This window comes from Capsicum annuum, chromosome 12 (assembly GCF_002878395.1).
Source record: "Capsicum annuum cultivar UCD-10X-F1 chromosome 12, UCD10Xv1.1, whole genome shotgun sequence".
Lineage (NCBI taxonomy): Eukaryota > Viridiplantae > Streptophyta > Magnoliopsida > Solanales > Solanaceae > Capsicum > Capsicum annuum.
The window spans coordinates 113,438,865-113,456,908 of record NC_061122.1 but is presented as its reverse complement, the minus strand read 5'-3'; the positions used below and the strand labels follow the sequence as shown (position 1 = coordinate 113,456,908).

Genomic DNA, 18,044 nt, shown 5'->3' with positions numbered 1-18,044 from the left:
ATTTTTATACCATGAATGATCACATTTGTCACCTGAAAATTTATCATGTCCAAAATCACAATTATTTACGTGAAAACAAACAAAGCTCATGACATACATATAATAGTCAGAGACAGATCCTGGATATAGAATTAGTGAGTTTTGACTGCATGCAATTTTATTAGTCCATTTGACGGTCCATTTAAATTTCATGTAAGATTTTAACACACTCATTAAGAATTTCTTATTAGAAAATATTACAATTTTTTTTTTCAAAATATAAAACTACCCTTTATGTCTCCTCAAAATGAATAACAATTGTTGAGAGACTTCTCAAAAAATTGTATAGATTTACTGGAGAAGGCTAGATGTGAAAAATGCTGACTATAGCTTCCTTGTTTCCTAAATGACACTTATGTTAGATCAAATCTTAAAGTAATCAAACGTAACCACAGTCAATAGCATCCACGTGGAAGGGCTAGCTAGATTTGCCTATATCTAGTGGGTTCTATGAGCGAAATGGTTTACATTATATATACCGATAATACTGCTCAACAGACAATGCATGAAGTTGAGTATATTTTTAGGTAACATAATAATGAAAATATTATTTTGTACTGTCAATGCATTGCATATACGTTTAACTCGTAGGAAAATTGTCTAGCTAGTAAACGTACCCTTTGAAGCATGAGACAGGCGCCATCAGCAATATGAACCTCAACTCCACGGCCATCAATGGTGGTGAAGCTGCTGACTAAAAGGGGTTTTTGGAGCCTAATAGTCATGTTTCTTTCGAAAGTTACCCATATCTTTCCCTGAATATGCGTCATTGCATATCTTAGAGTTCCGGGTTTAGGGTTTAAGGGATCGTCACTTGTATCAGTAACCTTATATTTGATCACATCGTCTCCAATATTATTAGTCATCTTCCCAGAATAACCAACGGAGCATTTAGCTAATTGTTGCCTGTGACTCCTCCAGTTTGGATCTGTTCTCCAGCATTTATCAATCACGTTAAATCCATGCACAGAACTTGTACTTGAAGTTGTTATTAGTAGAGTAAGCATAACAGTCAACATGATATATGAAGGCTTGTAATTAGTTTTCTTCATTTTCTTGGATATCAATATTTTCTTTTTGAATTTTTCTTGTGTTTTGGCTAAAATGTGTTGGATAGATTTGTTTTAAAAAACAAAGTGTGGGATGCTTTTGATGGGAAGTAAAAGGGAGATTGGAGGTATTTTATACATGAATTTTGTTTGTTAGTTTGCCATGGATAAGGAGGTTTTGGAAAAAATAAAAATAAAATTGAATGGAAGAGGAACGGAGTTTACTATATTTATACATTAACATAACAATTGCAAGGTTGCTATATTTACACATTATATAAACATAGTAAACCCTCAAAAAATATATAAATAATTACTCGTTTTCCATTCAATTCTTTCATCTCTATTTGCCCCCCCCCACCCCCCCCCCCCCCCCCCCCCCCAAAAAAAAAAGGAAGGAAGAAGGTTCAAGTTTTGTTTTGTGTCTCATGAGTTCAATCCACGATGTAGGATACTTGTTCGCCTTTTTTACCCTTTAACAATAGATTTACATTGAATAAAATTATATTTAAATTATATTGTTAAAATTCAAGATTTTTAAATAATATAAATCAGTTAAACTAAAATTTTATTTGGTAGCATAGTAATTACTATCATAATTAGAGTTATAAATAAACATTGGCTTTGTATGAAATTTAATGTTAGTACGGGTAACTATTTCTGAATTTGTGCGTGTCATCCTTAAATAGAGACCATGCTAAATTTATCGATGTCCCCGAAGGAACGTGTCAAAACATGTCACTATATTTACATTGAATAAAATTATAATTTAAGTTATATTGTTGATATTCAAGACTTTAAAATAATATAAATCAATACTAAAATTTTATTTGGTAGTTCAATGTCAAAATGTGTAACTATTTTTTAATTTATGTGTGTTATTCTTGAATGGAGATCATGCTAATTTTAGCGGGTGTCCTCGAAGGGATGTGTCAAAACATGTCATTATTAATTAAACCCTCTTTCACTGTGATACTGCCACGATTAATTCTCTTCTTTGTGATGAGGTTCAACGTCGTCTTCATTTATCTCTACAGTAATTTCTAGGATAGCATATGTAACTTTATATTATTTAAATTTAGTGTCCATAAAAAGATTATCCAAGTATAAATAACATTAATATCAATCCTTTTCGAAAGTAATTACACTCTCTTATTTTTTTAATTGGTTTACTCTCTTTCCTTATTAATATACATAATATAACCGACATATACATAACATTCTGTGTATATATTGAGATTTTTGTAATATATTTAAAGAATTGAGATTTTTTGTAATATTAAAAATATAAGTTGTGTATTTGTGTAATTTTTAGTTAAATTAAATTATTCACCAACTGCCATGCCTCAAATTCTGAAAGTCCTTATTCATTAGGATATGTCAATCAGGTTTTGCTTTTGAGTACCTCCGGGAGATGTAGTTCATTTTTTGCTCTTTAAAAATAGATTTCACATTAAATAAAAAAATTATTTAATCATTTATTTAGTATTTAAGACTTTAAAATTTACTAAAATTTAGCTATTAAAATCCTTCTGTGTCCGAACCATGCGGGACCCCTCCAAAGCTGAGTATTACTTAACGAATTTTTTTCCATACTTTTGACTTAACAATTAAATTACTTCGTAATTTGTTTAGTTTTAATTACTTACAAACAACATAAATCTCATCATTAATAAAAGTAATTACATATCCCGGATGTACTTTCTCTCTCCCAAGAAAATATATATACATTACTTTGTGCCTTATACGTTACTACAATGTATGAGGTAATCGTTTTGCCTACAATTATGGAAATAAAATCAAATACCATTAGTCTCTCACACAATTAACTCGAGTAATTAATGTGTTGATTTTATGAAGGCTTGAAAGTAAGAACTACAATACAAATTCAAAAATTTCTTGAAACATCACCACAATTGTTTTCCTTGCAATTGCATTTTTTTATTCTAAATGCCTCTATAATTTCTTCCCCAAAATAATTCTTCATATCTTCACTAAATTTCCGGTTACATGTGCTATAAATATGCAACGGTGAGCCGAAACTTTGTCAATACGATATTTCATGCCTTGAGACAATAATATATATTTGTAAAGTTATCAGAACTATCACAAAATAATCAAGTTGCAATGAAAAAAAAACGAAAAACAAAAAAAGGGAGCAGCATATCAGCAGATTGTCAAAAACAAAAAAGATAACCTTATACAATAGTTCAACATGTATGTGTACATCTTATGCATAGTACGTCTATGTATACTGTTATCATGAAAACTAATGTTAAAATAAGCTTTCTAAATGTATAATGTAACCTTATACATATTATAAGGATGTCATGAAGACTAATATCTAATGTAAATTTTCTAATGTATAATGTAAACATCTAAAGTATAATGTGACCATAAATGTATGAGCTTAACACCGTCGAAATAAACGTATTATAATTATAATGTATAAGGTTACAATTGTAAAGTATAATGTACACAACGTATATCAAAATATATCAACGTAAAGTATTATAAAAAACTAGTAACGTATAAGAAACCATTTACTGAAGTAAATAAAGTATTATAAAAAATATACCTTTCTAATGTATAATGTACATATAAAGTATAATATGACCATAAAATCAACAATGTATAGAAGTAATATCTGATGTAAACTTTCAAATGTATAATGTAAATATCTAAAGTATAATGTGATCATAAAACCAACAAAGCTTATGTGCCAGAAAGAGGAGGCGAAATTAGAGGAGGGATTTTGAATTAACAGATGTACAAACCTAAAGAGAAAGCCGAGGCTGATACTGGTTTGCGAACTTAACAGGTCAATATATCGTGTATCACAGAGAGTTTAACCCTTATAACTAAATATGTTTAACATAAGGAGTTCGACAATCTTCCGTGGCTACTGAAAAATATTCCCAACACTTTAGAAAACACCAGAGGATAGAGACAGACGCACAATGTCCTCAATTAGTTGCCCCAAATTCTTTAATTACACAAAATGATTGCAAACCACCAAGAAACATTTAAACTTTACATGATGCTATTAGTTGAAGACGTAAATAAAATCATTTTACAGATTCTAATCATGCAAGCAAAATCTTGGTACAATCGTGAATTTGCTGGGAAAATGAAGAAAGAGAGAGGATTGTAGAATTAAATAAAGACATTGATAAAGTTGATTACTTGATCAGTTAATGCTTGATAAGTAAAAAAAAATTTGAAACCCCAAATTACGATAGCAAGGTTTTAGGTGAAAAATATGGAGCACAAAGTTGAGCAAAATACGGTGGTTTGGGATGTATAAGAAGGAAGAGAGAGAAACAGTAAAAATGAAGAGATTTTTGTAATTAATATGAGATATTTGTAATTACTTTTCAAAATGAGATATTTTGTAATAACTAATAGTGAACTTGTGTATATATATAATTTTTCCTTTAATTATTTATGCCAATATTTTTTATTTATTTTATTTTATGTTAATATTGAGTCTTGTTTAGAGAAAAGATTATAGGAGTCCAATACATTACAACTAAAGAATACATCTCTACCATCAGAGTAATCTCACTTAGACAATAATAACAAAAGCAGTAATTTGTAGCAAAGTGCACAAATACCCATTTTGAAGTCTTCATTTAACCCGTGTTCGTTTCATAATTCTTTTTGAAAGTTTACTGATTTGGGGGAAAAACTTGGACAAGCGCGTTTGAAAGTATGACCTTGTGAAGGTCTAACATCAGACTTTCATTTGATATTTAATATGACTTGGCAAGATAAAAGTTCAGATAAAGTGTAAGAATTGATTAAAATTTATATCGTGTGTTTGAAATTTTTTGTATTTTTTCATGTATGTTTATACCTCAGTTATAGTCATAATTCATGTATGACTGGAATACATGTAAAAACAAGCTAAAATTTTAGACATGTGCATTTGAACAAAAATAATAATTCATTTTTCGAATTTCAACAATTCAATGTATGATTCAGTACTCAAGTTTCATATATCGTAATGATAAAACCTCAATCTTCAATTTATCAAAAACACAAAAAATCTAACAAATTATTTAACATGTCTTTAATTTTATTAAAGCACTTTAGTCATGCATACATGCCTAAAATACATTTAAAAATAAACTAAAAATTTTACGCATGTGCATTTGAAATTTTCTATAAAAAAATATTTTATTTTTAAATTTTTCAACACCAAAAGCTACTCAAAATAAGTTTAAATTTGAAATATAAGCTCTATGTATACAAACCTCAATCATTAAATTGTCAAAATAATAAAAATTTTAACAACCAACTTAACGCTCTTTTAATTTTTTCATTTATGGCTATACTCAGTCATACATAAAACGAAACATATGTTAAATAGACTAAAATTTCAACCATATATTGTATGGATGCAGAAACATAGAAAGAAAAAAGAAGTATGATGTAGGAATCAGGTTCCTTAAATAAATAATATGAAAGCAAAAATCACTTTTCAACAAGTGAAAATTCACAATTAACTATGTCACACTCAACTTCAAAAGGTAATGCATTACCATTATAGTTGAGCTTAGAAATTGCAATTAACGACTTGTTATAGAGAAAAATATCATTATTCTAAAAAATAATAAAGTCACAAACATAAAAAATAAAAGCGAAGTTCATATGACCTATAGAAAGACAAGTGTTCTAGGAATTTCATTAATGTTATTAAACAATCATACATATATATTGTACTTGATCTTATGAAACTAAGGACAAATATCACCTCATTTTTTCTTTTTCATGTCTCATAAGTCACAAGGTGAACATGCTAAAAATAATTCTCTTAACCTTTATTCTTCTCATTAGTATGCACTGCCCAGTGAGACACGTAGTTTCGACCTACGTTGTGCGGACTCTTCACTTTTGATGCTGCATCCGTGTCGAATTCTTCAAATATACACTATTTTTGGCGAATCCAACACACATCCATTGATATTTTTGATGAGTCCAAGCAACATAGGTTTCGACTACTTTATAAGTTTATCCAAGATGATTTGTCAATAAAATTTTTTTCATTAGTATCTATAATAGAGTTAAAATAACTACAAGAAATAAAAATGTTAGAGTTAGAATAAGAAATAACCTCAATCAAATTCTCTTGTTTTTTTCTCTCTCTACCTCAAGATCATTGCTCTCCTTTTTATTCTCATTGTTATTTCTCTTTTCTTTTCTCTCGATCTTACTTTTTTCATCACTTGCGATCTTATTCTCTTCACATAACACACCTCTCTTGGGACGTCAACATGCACTCTCTTATTCCTCTTATTTTCTTCTCTCAAAATATTTTATTATTTTTCTCGCACATTTCTAATCTTTATAAACTTGGAATGAAGTTATCTTGGGTTCAAGTTAACTATGTGAATGGAAAATAGATAAAAAATAGTGGAGGAAAGTGAGACCAAATTAGAAAGTGTACTCTCAAATTGGAAAGTTTACTAATTCTCCCACATTGGTGGGAGAAGGAAACTTTGGAGTGTTTTTAATAAGGAACACTAACTCCACATGGAGAGTGAGGCAAGAACAAGGTGGTACCTCACGCCGTCGTCGCTCGCTCGACTCGAATTCAGATTTGTCAAATGATCGATGAGGTCTATCTTTTTAGATGAATTTTATTTGAAACTTGTGTTATAAGTGGAAAACTTGATCGAAAAATCTGATATAATTATTTTTCTCCAAGTACGGGCGCAATTTTGATGCCATGCAAACATATACGCAACGCATCATGAAGGGATGCGACCCTTCGAGGTAAAAGGCATACTGTTTCGCGACCTGTGGGTGCAGACGTAGCACAGAAGCTACTGGAAATTGCAAAACGTCACCTCCGGCTGCAGATCAGGCGTAGGTAACAGCACAGACTGAGCGCAGGGACGTGACTGCTATTGAATAGGTTCCTTTCTGTTGAACCAATGTATTCTTTCTGAAAGGACACGTTTAAGGCTATAAATACCTAATATATTTGTAAGACCCTGCAAAAGTTCCCTTGTAGTCTGAGCCTTAGAGCGTGTCAAGTGAAGTGTAATTACGGCCCTAAACTATTGAGAAGGGACTTCCCAAGTGATTAGTATTTTAACCTTGATTGAATTTCCCTAATATCGACCTTTTTTCATATAGATAATTGAATTATCTTCCCAACGATATCAACTTTGTCCAAATCCGATATCGGGGTTAGAAGTTATGACCGTTTTACTGAGAGTAGTCAGAACCGCTCAGGTATGATAGACAGATTAAGGGATCGTCGAGTTTGCGATGGACCGTCGCCCAAATCGTCGCAACTAAGGCAGCGACTCCCTCTTCTGGCCCAAGTATGATGGCCAAGACGACGGGCCGTCAAGCTAGCAACGTACCATTGCTAGGACCGTCGCAACTAAGGCATATAGCCTTTTTCTGACCAACGTGCGATGGATGATCTGACGGTTTGTCAGAGTAGCGACGGACCATCACTCCGACCGTCGCAAATCCCGTTCAGTATTTTTAAAAGGATCTTTTGGGTCTTTTTCCTTTTGATACCCTGATATATTCAAAACGAAGCAGATAGCCTCATTATCTCCCAAAATATCCAAGAGCTAGGGTTTCTCCCTCAAGAGCAAATCCAAAAGCCTTCTCCAAGAAATTCAAGAACTCACCATAGATTCTACAAATTGAGTTGAGATTCGAGTTCTCCAAGTCCAAGGCTTCAAGAACCCTCTCTCAAAGAGTAAGAAGAAGAGTTTCAAGCAAGCTTGTTTATCTAGTTTCACAATCTAAGGTATGTGGGGTTTGAACAAAGACAAGTCTTTCGTCCTTGTGCCCAAAACTTATTTTAAATTACAAAGATACACGACTTTATGAGTTCTCCTATGAATTTGAAGTGTGGGTTCATACCCAATGTTACTATGCATGAAATTTTGAGATTTGCCAATGTTCTAGAAATTAAAGTACATGAGTATGTTGAGATAAATTGCTGTAAATTTCAGATTTTTATATGATTTATAAGTCCATATGATATCTAGTATGCATTTTGATAAGTATTAACTTGAGATTGAGTATAGGTCATTAACCCTACTTGAGATTTCAGTTTTTAAGAACTTTTGTGCTATAGAAACCCATGATTTGAGTACTTTGAGATTATTGAGAAAGTTTTGACCTTAATGGTCATAGTATTTTTGAAATCCATATTACCAAATGAGACTACAGATTTTATAGTTGGATTCTTATGAACCATGAAGTTATTTTAAAGTGGATTTCCATAAGATGAGCGTAGCTAACTAAAGGGAGTAGTATTTAGTACTGAGTTGGGTAAGTTACTATGATTTTATACCCCAAACTACGTGCCACCATAGGATTGAGATTTATGGGCGCAAAGTCAAGATAAGTGATCACTGAGTTGAGGTTATACTTCTTGGCAAGAGTATAACACCTCTCCTCAACATGAGGTTTCTTCCTTAGGAGGACAAGACGTTGGACACCATGTAGCTTGCATGGTTTATGTCGGTTAAGAGAACCTACCTTGAGATAGAATATTTTTCCTAAAGCTTTGGGATAAGTGATTTTCCTTATAGTAAGATTTTCAAAATAGTTTCTTGAAGTAAAATTTTCCCAAGAAGAAAGTAGTTTTCTCTACTAGTAAGAGTTATAGAGTTCTGAGTTTCAAGTGTCTTGAGTTTAAAAGAGTTCTAAGTCCTTGAGCATTAAAAAAGTTTTACTCTCCATGAGATAAATGCATGAGTTTGAAAGTATTGTTTAAAGCTTTCTTTAGTCTACGAGAAATGATAATAAGAGAAGAGTTCGAATTTTAAAGCTAAAGTATAATGAATCAAGATATTTGTGTTACATGCTTCATTCTACATGATTTATGAGCTTTATATCATAGACGTATTCAAGCTATGTGATTCATTCATATTTGCATGCATGATTTGATTAAAGAGTATGGATATTGTTTTCTATAAATGGATACACCCCCATATACTCAGTACATTCCCAAGTACTGATCCACATATACGTATATGTAATACATTGGCTTATAATGTAGGTTCAGGTGCTCAGTCGTAGCCTTGTCAGTGATTTCCGAGTACCTTTGTCTATATCTCTACAGTGGTGGGTCCTCATGGTTTGAGGACCTATTTTCAGATATTTCAGTACTTTAGTAGACATATTATTACATTCAGTTCAGTTTGAGTCTGTTGGGGACCTGTCCCAATGGCTCTCTAGTATACTTGAGTAGTAAAGGCTTTGTCAAACTAGTTATCAGATTGTTAGTATATTGAGATTTCCAGTATTGTGGTCGTTTGGACCAAGTATTTTCTTCGTATTTTCTATCATTTGATATGACAGTACTAATGTTTTGTTTATTTTATCTCGAATTGAGTTATTATATGTAGTAATAGGATCAAAGGGTTAGCTTGGGGCTACTTGCAGTCTTAAGCATTGTGTGAAGTTCTGGGAGGAGATTTCGGGGCGTTACAAACTTGGTATCAGAGCCTAAGATTTAATGAGTCCTAGGGAGTCTACAAGCCGCTTTGAGTAGAGTGTTTATCATCGGTGTGTAGCGTGCCACATCTATGAGCAAGAGGCGACGAGACGTTTTAGGAAAAAGTTATTTCTTTATTTTAGATTCTATCATACCTATAGTTTTCCCTCTTATCTAATAATTTGTGCTCTCCTATTTCAAAAAATGCCTCACCGAAGAGCGAAGCCCGTAGAAACGATAATAAGCAACCCCAGCCTATTGATCCCTTGAATGAGACAGTGTCTCATACTGAGTTTTGGACGGCCTTTCAGGTGTTAGCCCAAGAAGTCACCACTAATGTCCAAGCCAATAACCAGGCCGTAGTTGCAAATCAGTAGGGAGGTGATTTAGCTACTGTTAGGATTTATGACTTTATGCGTATGAATCTGCTAGAGTTTTATGGGTCTAAGGTAGGTGAGGACCTATAGTTTTACCTTGAGGAGGTGAGAAAGATCACATAGGTGATGCATGTTTCTGAGGAAGAAAGTGTTGAGCTGGCGTCATATAGGTTAAAAGACATTTCTTATGATTGGGTGGTAGAGTGGAAGAAGGGTAGAGGTAAGGGTATTGCTCCTATGACTTAGCAGGTGTTTCAAGATACATCCTTAGACAAGTTCTTTCCGCTTGAGATGAAGGAAGCAAAGATTGAGGAGTTTATGAACTTAAGTCAGGGCTTGATGACTGTTAAGGATAACTGCTTAAAGTTCAACCAGTTGGCCAAGTATGCTCCTAATTTGATTTCTGACACTCGAGCTAGTATGAGCAAGTTTGTGATAGGTTTTTATGGTTTGGTATTGAAAGAGTGTAGGACGAAAGTGCTGAATAGGGATATGGATCTGTCTAGGTTGATGATGTATGGACAATAGATAGAGATGGATAAGATAAGAGAGAGAGATAGAGTAAAGGGTAACAAGAGGACTAGATCCGAGCAACATGAGTATAGTCAGTTTAGTCCCCATGGAGGGAATCGCCCACAGTTCTAGAGTCATTCACACCTTTATCAGCTAGTGCTCCCGCATCTAGAGATAGGCAGGAGCAAGGGAACAGGTCTTTTATGTCTAGGTCGCACAACAGTGTAAGTAACAGACCCCACTATCCTTCTTGTACTAAGTATGGTAGAGATCATCCCGATGAGTGTTTAGCGGATTAGAAGGATTGTTTTAGTTGTGGTAAGATGGGCCACAGACTTAGAGATTATCCGCATGCTAGGTAGGGGAATAGAGATTCTCGACCTCAGGCATAGAATACTAGTTCACCAACTCATGTACCTTGTACTGCCCCTGTTCAGGGTGCTTTATCTAGCACTGCTGGCGGTCAGCACCAGAACAGATTCTATGCCTTACCATCCCGTCAGGAGCATGAGGACTTTCCCAACATTATTACTGGTATGCTCCATGTCTTTTTTTTTTTGATGTTTATGTGTTGTTGGACCCCAGGTTAAGTTTCTCCTATGTGACCCCATTAGTCGCTGTGAATTTTGAAATGAGTCCCAAGATGATTCCTGAGCCTTTCCTAGTTTCCATACCAGTAGTGGAGTTAGTGGTTGCTAAGTAAATGTACAGAAATTTTCCTGTTACTGTTCTTTATAGAGTGATATTTGCTGATTTGATAGAGTTAGACATGGTGGATTTTGACTTTATTGTGGGTATAGATTGGCTTCATTTATGCTATGCATCTATAGACTGTCCTACTCGTGTGGTTAAGTTTTAGTTCCTTGATGAACTAGTTTTTGAGTGGTCCGGGAGTGCGGTATCTCCCAAGAGTCATTTTATATCCTATCTCAAGGCCAAAAAGTTAACATCCAAAGGTTGCATTTATCACCTAGTTAGATTCAGAGATACTAAGTACGAGACTCCAACTATTCAGTCAGTCAGCATTGTTAATGAGTTTCCTGATGTTTTTCCAAAAGATCTCCTAGGGGTACCTCCCGATAGAGTGATAAAATTTAGGATTTACCTTTTTCCCGACACTTAGCCTATTTCTATCCTAGCTTATCATATGGCACCTGCAGAGCTTAAGGAGTTAAAAGAGCAACTCAAAGATCTTTTAGATAAATGTTTCATAAGGTTCAATATTTCTTCTTGGGGCACACCTGTTCTATTCGTGCGAAAGAAAGATGGTTCTTTGAGTCTGTGAATTCACTATCATCAGCTTAACAAAGTCACAGTAAAAAATAAGTATCCTCTTATGAGAATTTATGACCTGTTTCATCAGTTGTAAGGTACAAGTTATTTCTCCAAGGTAGACCTTAGATCCAGCTATCATTAGCTTAAAGTGAGGGAATGGGATATTCCAAAGATAGCCTTCTGAACCCGTTATAGTCATGTCTTTCGGGATAACCAATGCCCCAGTAGCCTTTATGGACCTCATGAATTGAGTGTTCAAGCAATATCTTGATATGCTTGCCATCATTTTCATAGATGACATCCTTGTGTACTCCCGTACTGAGAATGACCATGCAGATCACCTTAGAATTGTCTTGCAAACTCTTAAAGATCACCAGTTGTTCGCTAAATTCAGTAAGTGTGAATTTTGGCTAAGATCAGTAGTTTTTTTGGGTTATATTGTTTCAGCCGAAGGCATTAGAGTTGATCCCCAAAAGACAGAAGCTATAAGAAATTGGCCTAGGCCAATTTCCCCGTCTGACATTAGAAGTTTCTTGGGTTTAGCTGGCTACTACCACTATTTTGTTGAAGGTTTCTCTTCTATTGTGTCTTCTATGACCCAGTTGACCCAAAATATAGTTAAGTTTTAGTGGTCAGATTCCTGTGAGAAGAGTTTTCAGGAGTTGAAGACTCGAATTACTTCAGCTCCTATGTTGACTTTGCCTGATGGTACAGATGGTTTTGTGGTATATTGTGATTCCTCTAGAGTTGGTTTGGGTTGTGTGTTGATGCATGGAGGTAAGGTTATAGTCTGTGCCTCTAGATAGTTGAATCCACATGAAAAGAACTACCTAACCCATGATCTTGAATTAGGTACTGTGGTCCTTGCTTTGAAAATCTAGAGACACTATCTTTATGGTGTCTATATTGATGTGTTTACTGATCATAAGAGCCTATAGTATGTGTTTACTCAGAGAAAGTTAAATCTTAGGCAGAGGAGGTGGTTAGAGTTGTTAAAAGACTATGATGTAAGTGTGTTATATCACCCGAGCAAGGCCAATATAGTGGCAGATACCCTTAACAGGTTATCTATAGGTAGTGTTGCTCATGTAGAGGAAGGTAAGAAAGAGTCAGTTTGTGATGTGCATTGTCTGGCTAGATTAGGTGTTAGGTTGGTTGATTCAGCTGAGGGAAGTACTTTGGTGCAGAGTAGTTCCAAATCCTCTTTAGTTTCGAAAGTGAAGGAGAAGCAAGACAGAGATCCTAGTTTGGTCAGACTGAAGAAATCAGTTAATGACCAAAAGGTAAAGGTTTTCTCCCAAGGGGGAGATTGCAAGTTGAGATTGAAGGGTAGGTTATGTATTTTGTGTGTTGATGATTTGAGGCAGAGGATTATGGATAAAGTGCATGGCGCACGGTATTCTATCCATCCCGGTGATACCAAGATGTACCGCGACTTGTAGGAAGTCTATTGGTGGAGTGGTATGAAGAAGAATATAGCTGAGTTTGTAGCAAAGTATACAACATACCAACAGGTTAAGGTATAACACCAAAGACTTGGTGGTGTGATGCAAGATTTTGGTATGCCCACTTAGAAGTGGAAAGAGGTGAATATGGACTTCGTGACTGGTTTACCTCTTTCGCATTGTCATTATGATTCTTTTGGGGTTGTTGTAGATAGGCTGACTAAGTCTGCACATTTTTTTCCTGTGCATACATCTAATACAACTGGTGATTAGGCTAGGTTGTACATCCGAGAGTTTGTCAAGTTGGATGGAGCTCCTTTGTTTATCATTTTGGATAGGGGTATTTAGTTTACTTCTTAGTTTTGGAGAGTATTTTAGTAGGGTCTTGGTACCCAAGTTTATTTGAGTTTTGGTTTTTATCCACAGATAGATGGTCAGGCTGAGAGGACCATTCAAACTCTAAAAGATATGTTGAAGACATGTGCTCTTAACTTCAAAGGTAGTTGGGATGAGCATTTGCCATTGCTAGAGTTTGATTATAACAATAGTTACCATGCTAGCATCGAGATGACACCATTTAAGGCTTTGTATGGTAGAAGATGTAGATCACCCATAGGTTGGTTTGAAGTGGGTAAAGCTGCTGTGATTAGGCCTGATGTAGTGTTTGAGGCTATGGAGAAAGTTAAGTTGATTAGAGAAAGGTTAAAGACAGCTTAGAGTTGTTAAAAGTCAAATTCCGATGTGAGGAAAAGGGATCTTGAGTTTGAGGTGGGTGATTTGGTGTACTTAAAGATTTCACCCATGAAAGGGGTGAAGAGGTTTGGTAAAAAGGGGAAGCTTAATCCCCGTTATGTAGGCCCCTATAGAGTCTTGAGTCATGTTGGTAAAGTATCCTATGAAGTTGAGTTTCCCACAAAGCTATCAGCCGTTCATCCTATTTTTCATGTCTCCATGCTTAAAAAGCATATTGGTGATTCCGTTGTAGTGGATCCTTCAGAGAGTGCTAATATTCAGAACAGTCTTTCTTTCGATGAGGTTCCTGTTGAGATTCTAGACTTCCAGATCCGTAGACTGAGGAACAAAGAGGTTTCCTTGGTCAAAGTTTTGTGGCGGAACCAGTCAGTTGAGGGTGCTACTTGGGAGGCAGAAGCAGACATGCGAGCCAAATACCCGCACATCTTTTCCACAAGTTCAGACCAAGCTGCAGGTATTATTCTTTCTTAATTCATCCCTTCTAAATCTAAAGTACAGCTATATATCTATTCTTGAATGAGTTCTTGCAATTTCTGAAGTATTTAAGAGTTTAGAAAGATTTTGAGCCGTTTAGCAAATTGCTTCAGCTATGTATACTCAGTTTTCTTGTGTTCTTGGTATAACAAGTGACATTTAAGGATAAATTTTCCCAAGGGGGAGATATTGTAAGACCCCACAAAAGTTCTCTTGTAGTTTGAGCCTTAGAACGTATCAAGTGAAGTATAATTCCATCCCTAAAAGATTGAGAAGGGACTTCCTAAGTGATTAGTGTTTTAACCTTGATTGAATTTCCCTAAAATCGACCTTTTTTCATGTAGAGAATTTAATTAGCTTTCCAACGATACCAATTTCATCCAAATTTGGTGTCGGGATGAGAAGTTATAGCCATTTTACTGAGAGTTTTCAGAATCGTCCAGATGCGATGGATAGGTTGACGGACCATTGAGTTTGAAACGGACCGTTACCCGGACCATCACAACCAAGGCAGTGACTCCCTCTTTTGGCCCAAGTGCGACGACCAAGATGACGGATCGTCAAGCTAGCGACGGACCATTGCTAGGACTGTCGCAACTAAGGCAGTGTGGCCTTTTTCTGACCAACATGTGATGGACGATCCGATGGACCGTCAGACTAGTGATGGACTGTCACTTAGACCATCTCAAATCCCATTTAATATTTTTTTAGTCATTTTTAAAAGGATCTTTTTGGTCTTTTCCCTTTTAATACCCTGATATATTCAAAACGAAGCAGATAGCCTCATTATTTCCCAAAATATCGAATAGCTAGGGTTTCTCCCTAAAGGGCAAATCCAAAACCCTTCTCTAAGAAATTCAAGAACTCACCATAGATTCTACAATTTGAGTTGAGATTCGAGTTCCCCAAGTCTAAGGCTTCAAGAACCCTCTCTCAAAGAGTAGGAAGAAGAGTTTCAAGTAAGCTTGTTCATCTAGTTTCACAATCTAAGGTATGTGGGGTATGAACAAGGACAATTCTTTTGTCCTTATACCCAAAACTTGTTTTAAATTACAAAGACACATGACTTTATGAGTTCTCCTATGAATTTGAAGTGGTGTTCATACCCAATGTTACTATACATGAGATTTTGAGATTTGCCAATGTTCTAGAAATTGAAGTGTATGAGTATGTTGATATTTTGAGACAAATTGCAGTAAATTCCAGATTTCTATATGATTTATGAGTCCATATGATATTTAGTATGCATTTTGATGAGTCTTAACTTGAGTTTTGACTATAGGTCATTAAACCCTACTTGAGATTTCAGTTTTTATGAACTTTTGTGCTATAAGCACCCATGATTTGAGTACTTTGAGATTATTGAGAAAGTTTTGACCTTAATGGTCATAGTAGCTTTGAAATCCACTTTACCAAATGAGACTACAGATTTTATAGTTGGGTTCTTATGAACCATGAGATTATTTTAAAGTGGATTTCCATGAGATGAGCGTAGCTAACTAAAGAAAGTAGTATTTAGCACCGAGTTGGGTAAGTTACTACAGTTTCATACCCCAGAATTACGTGTCATCATAGGATTGAGATTTATGGGCTCGAGGCAAAGATAAGTTATCACTGAGTTAAGGTTATACTCCTTGGCAAAGTATGACACCTCTCACCAACGTAAGGTTTCTTCCTTAGAAGGGAAAGACGTTGGAATCAATGTAGCTCGTATGGTTATGTCGTTTAAGATTATCTCCCTTAAGATAGAATATTTTTCCTAAAGCTTTGGGATAAGTGATTTTTCCCTAACAGTTAGATTTTTAAAATAGTTTCTTGAAGTAAAATTTTCCTAAGAAGAAAGTAGTTTTCTCTACTAGTAAGAGTTATAGAATTCTGTGTTCCAAGTGTCTTGAGTTTTAAAAAGTTCTAAGTCCTTGAGCATTAAAGAAGTCATACTCTCCATTAGATATATGCATGAGTTTGAAAGTATTGTTTAAATCTTTCTTTTGTCTATGAGAAATGAGAATAGTTTAGATTTTAAAGCTAAAGTATAATGACACATGAGATTTGTGTCACATGCTTCATTCTTCATGATTTATGAGCTTTATATTGTATACATATTCAATCTATGTGAGTCATTCATAATTGCATACATGATTTGGTTAAATAGTACGGATATTGTTTTCTGTAAGTGCATACACCCCCATATACTCAGTACATTCCCAAGTGCTGATCCACAGATACGTCTATGTGCTACATTGTCTTATAATGTAGGTTCAGATGCTTAATCGCAGCCTCGTCAGTAATTTTTGAATACCTTTGTCTATATCTCTACAGTGGTGAGTCCTCATGGTTCGAGGACCTATCTTCAGACATTTTAGTGTTTTAGTAGACATATTATTGCTTTCTGTTCAGTTTGAGTCAGTTGGGGACCTATCCCAATGGCTCTCTAGTAGACTTGAGTAGTAGAGGCTTTGTTAGACTAGTTATCAGATTGTTAGTATGTTGAGATTTTCAGCATTGTGGTCGTTTGGACGAAGTATTTTCTTCGTATTTTCTATCATTTGATATGACAGTACTAGTGTTTCATTTATTTTATCTCGAATTGAGTTATTATATGTAGTAATAGGCTCAAAGGGTTAGCTTGGGGATACTTGTAGCCTTAACCACCATGTGATATTCTGGGAGGAGATTTTGGGGCATTACAGTATTCCTCAGGTATAGACATTTTTTTACAGCAAAAACACTCCTTTTTTATACAAAAACTCTGTGTGATCATTAAGCTATTGAGTGAGTTCTAAGAATCCAACAATTTGAGGTACCACTATTGTTCGGATTGAAAGCTATTTTATCCTAGGAGGAAGATTCCCCAACCTCGGGTACAGTGAGGGGAATTATTCCTTAAGGACACTCCATGAAGTCAGGGGACTTGGCTTTACATTTCTATTTCATCTTATTTCTGAACAATTACATACCTCTTTGATAGATTATTCATAATCTTGTGTTGAGGGTGTTAAGGAACTTCATAAGTGTTCTTGTCTTAGACTTGAACTAGGGCTGAGGTTGTTGTTGCATATATATATACAAATTCTTTTACCCAAAAACATTGAAGATAACAATCTTCAGAAATAATTTTTCAGAATCTGTATAGTTTATTTTCTGGAGATTAACGCTTTAAGCTTTCTACTCTATTTGAACTTAACTAGTGATTTGAAGACCTAAAATCTTCATCACAAGTTAAAGACCACTCAGTTGATGATTAGAAGTCATATAAACTTCATCATTAAACTAGAAACAAGAAGTGTTTAAAGTTGCTGCAACTTTTTAATAGAAGTGTTTAAAGTTTCTGCAACTTTTTAATAAGTATTTTGATATACTAAAGGTACTGTCATGTGGTGACAGGAAAATCATGAGTGATAGTCAAATGTATGATGTTGGAATGACTATGGCGGCAACTAGTATTGCCACGACGATCCGTACTAATTCTTCATAATTTATGGCACCAGAAGAGAAACCTGAAAAGTTCACGGGTATTGACTTCAAGAGATGGCAGCAAAAAATATTTTTCTACCTCACAACTCTCTGTCTTCAAAGGTTAATGTTTGAGGATGCTCCGGTGGTTCCCTAGGGAACCTCTGAATAAGAGCGCTTCGTG

The 18,044-nt window shown here is 34.9% G+C and overlaps 1 protein-coding gene across 1 annotated transcript in view; it reads right to left on the bottom strand.

Annotated features, from left to right (window-relative positions):
* Positions 1-1,091, bottom strand: part of LOC107849104 (pectate lyase 1-like) — an 11,663-nt gene extending 10,572 nt beyond the window's left edge. Inside the window, exons 1-2 of the mRNA XM_047401626.1 lie at positions 657-1,091; positions 6-32 (exon numbers count right to left, since the gene is read on the bottom strand). Of these exons, the coding sequence (XP_047257582.1) occupies positions 6-32; positions 657-1,091 (462 nt within the window). The remainder of the gene's footprint in view (positions 1-5; positions 33-656) is intronic.
* Positions 1,092-18,044: the final 16,953 nt, after the last annotated feature.